At 44.3% G+C, this 9355-nt stretch overlaps 1 protein-coding gene across 1 annotated transcript; it reads left to right on the forward strand.

Annotated features, from left to right (window-relative positions):
- Positions 1–8568: 8568 nt before the first annotated feature.
- LOC149172836 (uncharacterized) lies at positions 8569–9141 on the forward strand. Its single transcript, XM_089426484.1, has one exon. The coding sequence runs from the start codon at positions 8569–8571 to the stop codon at positions 9139–9141; it is 573 nt and encodes a 190-aa protein (XP_089282610.1).
- Positions 9142–9355: the final 214 nt, after the last annotated feature.

The raw sequence follows: 9355 nt of genomic DNA on the forward strand, positions 1-9355 counted from the left end.
TTTTGATAAGTTTTCATGTGTGAATTAGGAAGAGTGCATTAGAGTGTGCTGATTGCTCTTTGAGAAAAGATAGTCGCTCTCTTTTCCCTTAGTAGCTAGGATTTTCAAAGTTGAAAGATTATAAAGCTTGCTTATCATCTTAGACTGCATTTAGGAATTTGTACCAATACATCTCGTGGTGATCCTGAAAGACAAACTTTAAAAAGATCAACTTAAAATATATTGAATGAACCTAACAACGCTTTGCAACATAACGCACAACATAGAGGTCTAGGTAGAGACGTGTTCCGGCGTCGTTAAACGTAGTGACTGTCGATCTCTAAGAAGGTGGGTGATTCCTCCTGAGGGACGATAGCACTAATACGGACTTGTGCTCCCACATACCGTCGCGTATATATTGGGAGACCCCTATAGGCATATATCCTTTATCCTTAGGAAGCCGTGTCGGCCTCCCTACTGATCACAATGCAGTGAACACACCATTCACGAAGATCGACCACCCATACCGTAAAAAGTATTTTGTGGTTTTGCGAAAAGTTTGGCACACCCTCTGCCTAGATCTCCAGAGCAGTTTCTTTTGGCCTTTTTCAGACTCTATAACAGAAAAAGTCCATCTGAGCATTTGTCACTTCGGGCTCGTTAAAACATCGAAGGAGACTAGAGTCATCTTTAGCTTTTTCTCGACTCTTTAAAACTGAAAAAGCAAGTTGTGTCTAAAGCGTCGTTAACAATTTATTTTAAACGGAACAATCACCCTTATTCCCGCGTTGATCTTTAGGTTGAAAAGATGGATCACACCAACCAAGGAGTTCCCCTTGGTGGAAATCCTAGTCCCTTCCAGGACTGACAATTGGCCTACCAGTATGGCTTTTTCCAAACAATGTCGTTCAGAATGCCACCATTCCTGAACAGTCGAGTCAACAGTTAGATCAGACAAGAGTTTCCTCCCAACCTTCTACTTCATCTTCCTCTCCTCCTTTATCTTCGCTTGATGGAGCTGGTCGTTCAAAGAACCGGGTTCCTAAGGAGAAGAAGGAGAAGAAGAAGAAAGAAAAGAAGCAGAAGGAGCCTAAGGCAACTGGGGGCAAACAAGCGTCATCTAACAAAAATCCACACACAGCACTCGTAAGGCCTAAATCGCCATGCGTCATATGCAGGGGAGACCATTTCCATAGAGATTGTCCATGTATCCCCCGGATACTAAGAGACTGGTCCCCCCGTTTGCACAATTCGGTAGCATCGACCTCTGATAGCCATGTCGATTGTTCACCATCAACTAGCGGGAGTGAAGCTCCAGGACCGAGCGAGAAAGCTAAATTTCCCTGCAGACTGTGTGAAGGCGATCACGCCATCCACCGTTGTCCCTTCTTAGATGAGGCGAAAAGAGTTCTGGAAGATCGCCCTATATTACGAGCGAATCTTCCTCCTGGATATCAAAAACTCTTGCCAAGTCCCTCGCTAGTTGAGAATCCGGTTGACCCGCCCAGGTGGTCAGCCGAAGCACCTGTCATTGAAGATGAACCGTCTGAATCCATACCTGACGAAAGTCTAAAGGTTGAAACGGTAGTTGACCCGGTTTTGCCTTCAGAGGCTCTATCTTCGAATGAGACCATCACAGAGGAGAATAAAGACGACACCGTCCAAATTCTCTTCATCAGCACTGACTCTGATGATCAAGGGGGGCAATGCCACCATTCCTTTATCGCAGGAAGGAAGTTCATCAGAGCGCTATCCGGCCGTTTACTCGGTCCCACCACCAAGCAACCTAGTTGTGTCCTTTGACTGGAACCAACTAGGTAGACCCCGCTTGCCAGCTAGCATACCATTCAGAATTATTTTCCAAATATACAGAATGGTAATGGCTGGTAAAGTTATTGATGAAGGGGCATCTGTGAGTATCCTTTCCTCTATTGCTTGGAAAGCGCTTGGTTCACCTGCGCTTTTTCCTGAAATGAGAAATCTATCAGGCTTTGATAAGGGAACCAGTCGCCCTTTAGGGATCCTCCCCAATGTGCCAATAACATTGAAAGGGAAGACCGTTCAAATGAACGTGATGGTCGTTCAAGGACCCTTGGATTATAACCTACTCCTTGGACGAGACTATATATGTTGCATGGGAGTAATAGTCTCCTCACTCTTTAGAGTAATGTGTTTTCCGCATGAAGGAAGAATGGTCAAGCTCGTGGACCAACTTTCGTTTCCCGGATCACACATCGCAAATAGTCATATACCATCCCTAAATGGTCTATTCACGCAAGAAGTGTCTCAACCCACGGTCCGTCCTCCTGATGAGCGCGAGTAATCCGGGAGGATATGACTGGAACCCAGGGGGCATGCGTCCTGGTCTGCTTCGGCAGAGAACTTTGGGTATAAGGTAGGTTTCCGCGGGAGAATATGACTAGTCCGTACCCCGTCCGTGGAGGAAAGAGGGTTGTTCTAGAATAGGATTCTTTTGTCAAAGTTATGTGAGAGGACGGGACCCGTCGCTCACCTTTGTCTATTTCGGTAGGCATTGCCGAGGAAGTGTTTTGTTTAACGAGACAATCTTTAGGTAACCTGAAAAAGGTAGGCCAAGGAAGTGTTTTGATTAACGAGACAATCTTTGGGTAACCTGAAAGAGGTAAGCCTCCCTCAGTAACACAAATGTTTTGTCTTTGAGTAGTGTTCTTCTCTTGTCGCAAGTAGCTGCTCTCTTGTCGCAAGTAGCTGTTCTCTTGCGATCTTGCAAAAAATCTATTGAAAGTTGGACTAACGAGAAGACAAGTAGCTGTTCTCTTGTGACCTCGTATAGACCCGTTGAGACTGGACTAGCAAGACGACAAGTAGCTGTGAACACCCAAAGAAAAGCAGAGGTGAGAAGGAGGAGGGGAAACCTTGAAATTGTATTTTATACTTGGGGGCATGCAAACCTTTCGGAGTGCAAGCAAAGAGCGGTTATTTACCTGTTTTTTTAGGTTAGCCGTTTCCGAACTTGCATAAAAAAAGGATGAGGAGTAAAGCGCAAGGAGATGAAGCTCCATAAAAAAATAGCAATCTCCATTGAGACGCTCTTATCATATGACTGGTATAATCGAGCAGTTTTACCGCGGAATTTATGCTCGTTAAAAAATAGAAAAGCGAGATCCGAGCAGTTTTAGCACATAGTTCATGCTCGTTAAAAAATAAACATAAGATTGAGCAGTTTTAGCGCCGCATTCAAGCTCATTAAAAAATAAACCCATCCCGGTAAATAACCATTGAAGTATGTAACCTGATCAACCATAAAAGCCTTGGTCATGTTTGTGCACCGTCACCTCCACTGTTCATTTGGCCGATCGTTTACCTCCATATGATTGTTTACACATTTTGAGGAACAGCTGCGAAGAGTGATTTCACCTAGCCATCCTTGTGACACTGCCGTGATTGGAAAATTCCAACCTGTACCTGGAATCAGCTGCTAACCCTGTTCATCACTCGTTCCTCAAAAGACGAGTCTTCTTTAAGCTCTTTTCAACTGACTCGTAAAATATGAAAAGATTGCTGAGTTTTGGCCTTCCAGCTCGTTAAACGACCGGAAGAGCTATCCCTCCTCTAGATTTTAATCTTTTTGGACCTGAGGGATTATTGCACAAAAAGATCGAGCGCTTGTTTTGTTAGGCTCGTTAAAACTATCGAAAACTCATCCCTTCTGTATTGTTTTATATTTTTTCGGACTTAAGGGATTAGATAACGAAAAAGGAATTATGGAGTTAACTTTATGTACCTTTTCAGACTCTCTAAAAATGAAAAGGGCCGAGTTTTCCTTGTCGCTAGACTCGTTAAAATCACTAAATAGCGACAAACTTGTCTTTAGACGAGAATGAGTTTCACTATCGCTAGGCTCATTAAAACATAGCGATAGGCTTGCCCGAAGGGCAGGTTATAGAACAAGCATATGTTATCCTCCTCAAGCTTGAAAAAAATAAAGAGGTACTGGTCAGCAATGACTGGGAAAAAATTCGGAAAAATCAAGAAGTCTTTGATGGTAGCAGGCCGCTCTTGAACATGACACTTTTCCTCCGTACCACATCGGGTTGGGTTGTTTCATTCACCGGTCACATCACCATGGTCTCGCAATACCATCCATATTTGGGGTAATGCTACCAATCCATCGCATCAGTGTCGCCATATGTTCAAGAGAAGTCATTCAGAAAAAGTCAACCGGGTCCCATCCACTGCCATACATTATCCTTCATCCATTCATGACCGCCACCCTGAATCATATGCCACAGATTGTTTTCACCTCCACTAAAATCATTAGCTCCGTTCCATGTCACTGGTGTGGGATTCATTAAGGCCCTCCTTTGATGGATCGCTTCTTGTCGACATCAGCTCATTATCCAAGAAGTTGATCTAGGAACAACCCCTTCAGTACTTTGAAGCTTGCATGCCTCAATGGCAAGTTTCTCACTTCCGGCGACAGGTATACATCAATGACCTTTGACCAGAAGATTTTGCGTGGTGTTCAACGCCAAGTCCTTTATTCGCACCACGTGAATTGTACTGCAGTACCTTGAGAGTCATTATCATTATCGGTGATTCCTCTCGCGCTTGTTAACGGCTTACATCATTGATCGGTAATCAAGCGATGTCTTTCCATGTTCGACTTCAGCGCAATTCTCACATGGATCGACTTGTACTTAGAGTGAAGATCGAAGGAGTTTGAAGACCCTGGATCTAGTTTCATCCATCCGGGCTGCGATATATATTCAGGAAAATAAAGACATTTGACATGTACATCATTGCAGCAGATGATCATCCTACTCAAAGGATGATAGTTTCGCCAGAATTATCAGTCTACCATCAGACGATCGTCTGTCTATGTACCAAAATGTATTTATAAAGCTGAGCATGGGAATGCCCACCTCAGCTAGATCATGAAAGCAGAATGAATCATAATGTATTGTATTGTATCTTGTTACAGGTCTCCTCCCAGCAAATGGATGAACTTCGGACTCCCCTGGATAAAGCATTTCACCCGATAAACGGCCTCATACTTTAGGGGGCAACTGTTATAGACATTTTTGTGCCTTGCATCACTGAGCATGAAATGTCAATAATTAAGGGATCCAAAGTCCCTAAACATGTTGTTCCTACCCCTAGAGGAACAAGGCCAGCAAACCACAGCAGTTCACTAAAGTTCTCCACCTGAAAACACTCAAAAACAGGCCAATTCTGGATCATGTCAACTACTCCACTGAGCATCTGCGCTGAATGTCAACTGCTCCACTGTCTACCTGCGTTGAATGTCAACTGCAAAGAAGGCTGCCTGCGCTGAGCGTAACTGGACAAGTGGCAGGCTCATTTCTCAAGGTGTCAATGCCCAGGAAGCTTCCAAAATGACACTTGGGTCAGGGAATTCGACTGGTGATGAGTAAGAGGTTCCAAATCTCCAATTGGAAGCAAGAACCTCCAAGTGGACTCAAGAACTGAAGTGGGAGAGGACACTAGTCAGTTTCATGCCAGCCTCAAGCTGACTCATCCTCTCTCCAAAACTCCTATATATAGATCTCTCTCCATGAGGTCAAGGAGGCTGGAATATTGTAATTGCAAAGAATTGTTGTTGGTTTGTGGTTGGATCATTGGGTGTTTATGCTTTGAAAGGGGTTGAAGAAGGAATTCCATTCTGCTGGGAAGGAGATGCTGGGTTGGAACCCTATGGGTTGTATCTCTTCCTGAACCTTGTTTATCAATCACTAAAGCTTCTTGGTTCTTTCCTATATGCTGGTGTTTATTGTATGATTTGCATTAGTGTATTTTATTTACTTCTAATCCTGAATCATTTATGAATATGTACATTTGCCTTTGTGTTGTGTCCTTCTCTTGTCGCAAGTAGTTGTTCTCTTGTCACAGGTAGCTGTTCTCTTGTGATCTCGTGGGAATCAAGTAGCTGTTCTCTTGAGCAAGCGAGGAGGCGAGTAGCTGTGGACACCCAAAGAGCAGAGGATTTAGATCGAGGGACAACCGGAAGATAACGGTAAGTCTACCAATCTCCTCTCTTTCATATTTCATAAAGGAAGAAATCGAAATAGCTGTATTCGTTTGTTGCTAAGGTACTATCACACCTTAGGTGGATAGGATCGTCCTGCATAGGCAATTTTCCCAACAACAATACTGGGGCAAGATTTCTTGGAGGGCAACAAGGCAATTGTTGTCCCCTTATGTGATGAGGTGTTGCTGGTTGGATAGTCACAAACTTGGACTTTGCCCACTCATAGGCAAAGGCGGGAAGTCAAGGTGCATCATGTTTCTGCACTAAGTTTGTTGAAAGCTATGAAGGAATCAGATATGGAGACATATGAGGTTATGTTCAAGGGAGTCAAAGGTGATGGAGTGGGGACGCCTGTTCCAGCTGAGATTTCCTAGGTATTGGCCAAATATCTAGATTTGATGCTCGATGAGCTACGAAAGAAACTTCCACCAAGGCATGCAGTGGACCATAGCATTGAGCTTGAGCCAGGGAAGAAACCTTCGGCTAAAGCACCTTATCAGTTGTCAGGACCTGAGTTGGAAGAGTTGAAATGACAGTTAAAGGAGTTAACTGATGCAGGTTTCATAAGACCTTCAAGGTCCCCCTATGGAGCTCTGGTATTGTTCCAGCGAAAAAAGGATACGAATGAGCTACGGATGTGTTGTGATTACCGTGCTCTTAAAAAGCAGACAATGAAGAACAGGTATCCTTTGCCATTCGCTGCTAATTGCTTCGACAAGCTTGTGAAAGCCTGAGTGTTTTCCAAGTTGGACTTGAGGCATGGATATTATCAGGTGCGGATAGCTGAAGGAAACGAGAAGAAGACCACGATAGTAACAAGGTATAGTAGCTTTGAATTCATTAGTATGCCATTCAAGTTAAGCAATGCTCCTGCTATGTTTTTCACTTTGATGAATGATGTTCTACATCCATACTTGGATTCGTTCGTAGTAGTGTACTTGGATGATATAGTGGTATACAGTGATAACATGGAGGATCATAAGGAGCACTTGGCGATGGTGTTCGAGGCACTGAAGGCAAATCAGTTGTACTTGAAGAAATCTAACTCAGACCGAGATTTCGCTCCTTGGACATATAGTGAGTCAAGGGTACATACGGATGGAGCCAAGCAGAGTGAAGGCAATCGAGGACTGGGTTGAACCAAAGAATGTCCATGATATGATGGTGTTTTTGGGCATGACCAACTACCAACAAAAGTTTGTAGAGGGGTACTCCAAGGTAACATCATCACTAACAGACATGTTGAAGAAAGACAAGAGATGGAGCTGGACAGACAAATGTCAGGTGGCATTTGATGATTTGAAGAAGAGGATGCATACAGCATCGATACTGAAGTTTCCATAGGAGGGGTTCTTATGTAGGATGGGCATCCGGTGGCGTATGAGAGTCGGAAGTTGCAGGATAGAGAACGGAGGTATCTGGTCCATGAGAAGGAGATGACTGCGATCATTCACTGTCTTCATGTGTGGAGGCATTACCTGATTTGGAAGCCATTTGTTGTCAAGACAGACAATGTTGCAACAAGTTATTTTGCATCACAACCAAAGCTTTCTACAAAGCAAGCTCATTGCCAGGACTTCTTGGTAGAATTCGACATGACTATTGAGTATATACTGGGGAGACTCAATGCAGTAGCAGATGCCCTTAGTAGGAAGGGACAAATTGCAGCATTGGAAGGGGAATACCGGGCAATAAGGTGTAGGAGTCGAGTTCAGATGTCAGAAGAGATGCAGAATAAGCTCAAGAAAAGTGTTGAGACCAATACTCAGGCGCAGAATATAGCGAAGCAGATAAAGGAGGGGAAGACACAAAAGTTCTTTCTCCAAGATGGATTCTTGTTCTTTGGAAACCGAATCTATGTTCCAAAGTCATCTGGGATTAGGAGGCACGTTTTGAAGGAGTTCCACGACTCACCATGGGCTAGCCACCCAGGGCAGCGTCGTTCTTTGGCATCATTGGAGAGAGGATTCTTTTGGGAGAAGATGCAGGAGGATGTAGAGGAGTATGTACATACGTGGATCATTTGTCAACAGGACAAGTTGGATACTCAGAGGCAAGGAGGTCTGTTACAGCCTTTACCGATTCCTGAGAGACCATGGATGAGTGTCTCGATGGACTTCATTACTCAGTTGCCATAGGTACAGGGGTATAATGGGATAATGGTCGTGGTTAATCACTTTTACAAGTATGATGTCTTTGTTCCAACAAAGATGCCTTGTGGAGCCGAGCGGACTGCAGAGTTGTTCTTCAAGATTGTAGTGAAGTATTGGGGGATGCCATTAAGCATCATGTCGGACCGAGATCCATGATTTATGGGTAAATTTTGGACCACATTATTCAAGTTAGTCAGGACAGAGTTGTTGATGAGTTCGAGTTACCATACGCAAACAGATGGGTAGACCAAGAGGATCAACGCATTGTTGGAGTATTACTTGAGACATTATGTGACTGCTGATCAGAAGAATTGGCCTGAACTCTTGGATGTGGCTCAGTTTAGCTACAACATTCAAAAGAGTTCTGCGACAGGGTACAGTTCATTTGAGTTGGTGAATGGACAGATGCCAGTCACACCGCATATCATAGTGACAGGAGGTTTGTTGAGGTGTCCTCATGCGAAGAAATTCATGAAGGCTTGGGATGAGACCTTCGAGTTGGCACGGTTTCGCTTGCACGAAGCCGCAAGGAGAATGAAGAAATGGGCAGACAAGGGAAGACGGGATGCACACTTCAGTGTGGGAGATATGGTGTTCCTCAGGATTACCAGAGATCAGTTTCAACCACCTAAGGGGACTGCGAGATCGTTGATGTGGAAATATGAGGGACCATTTCGAGTGAAGAAGAGAGTGGGGGAAGTTGCTTATGAGGTGGAGCTTCCACGCCATATGCATATGAAACATCCAGTTTTTCATATCATTCAGTTGAAGAGATGCAGACTTGATGCTGATCATCCAGAGAGGGTGGAACCTCCGAGGGGACTAGCCATGATTGTGGACAAGCCACATCATCAGATGGAAAAGATTTTGAGTTGTCGATCTGTAGGGATTGGTAGCCACATACGACGAGAATTTCTTACCAGATGGAAGAATGCACCGGAGGAAGATAGTTGGGAAATAGAGGACTCAGTTTGGTGATGGAAGCAGAAGATTGCGAAGTATGATAGGAATTTACGGAGGAGAGTCGGATTGCTAGGGATGGCAATGCTTTCGGGTGGGGGAGAATGTAACATCCTGTGGCTTACGATTCGCCCGACTGCGCCCACCGAACAGATGAGTTAGAAAAGTAGGTGAGCTGCGACTGAGACAGGCGAGACACCTTAAACGAGCATGTGGGCAAGGTATTGGTTGC

This window comes from Pinus tabuliformis, chromosome 4_2 (assembly GCF_031772625.1).
Source record: "Pinus tabuliformis cultivar Carrire ecotype Pingquan chromosome 4_2, CPIR1, whole genome shotgun sequence".
NCBI lineage: Eukaryota > Viridiplantae > Streptophyta > Pinopsida > Pinales > Pinaceae > Pinus > Pinus tabuliformis.

Coding starts and splice junctions, on each gene's coding strand:
- LOC149172836 (XM_089426484.1), top strand. CDS start 8,569: ATGCCAGTCACACCGCATATCATAGTGACAGGAGGTTTGTTGAGGTGT.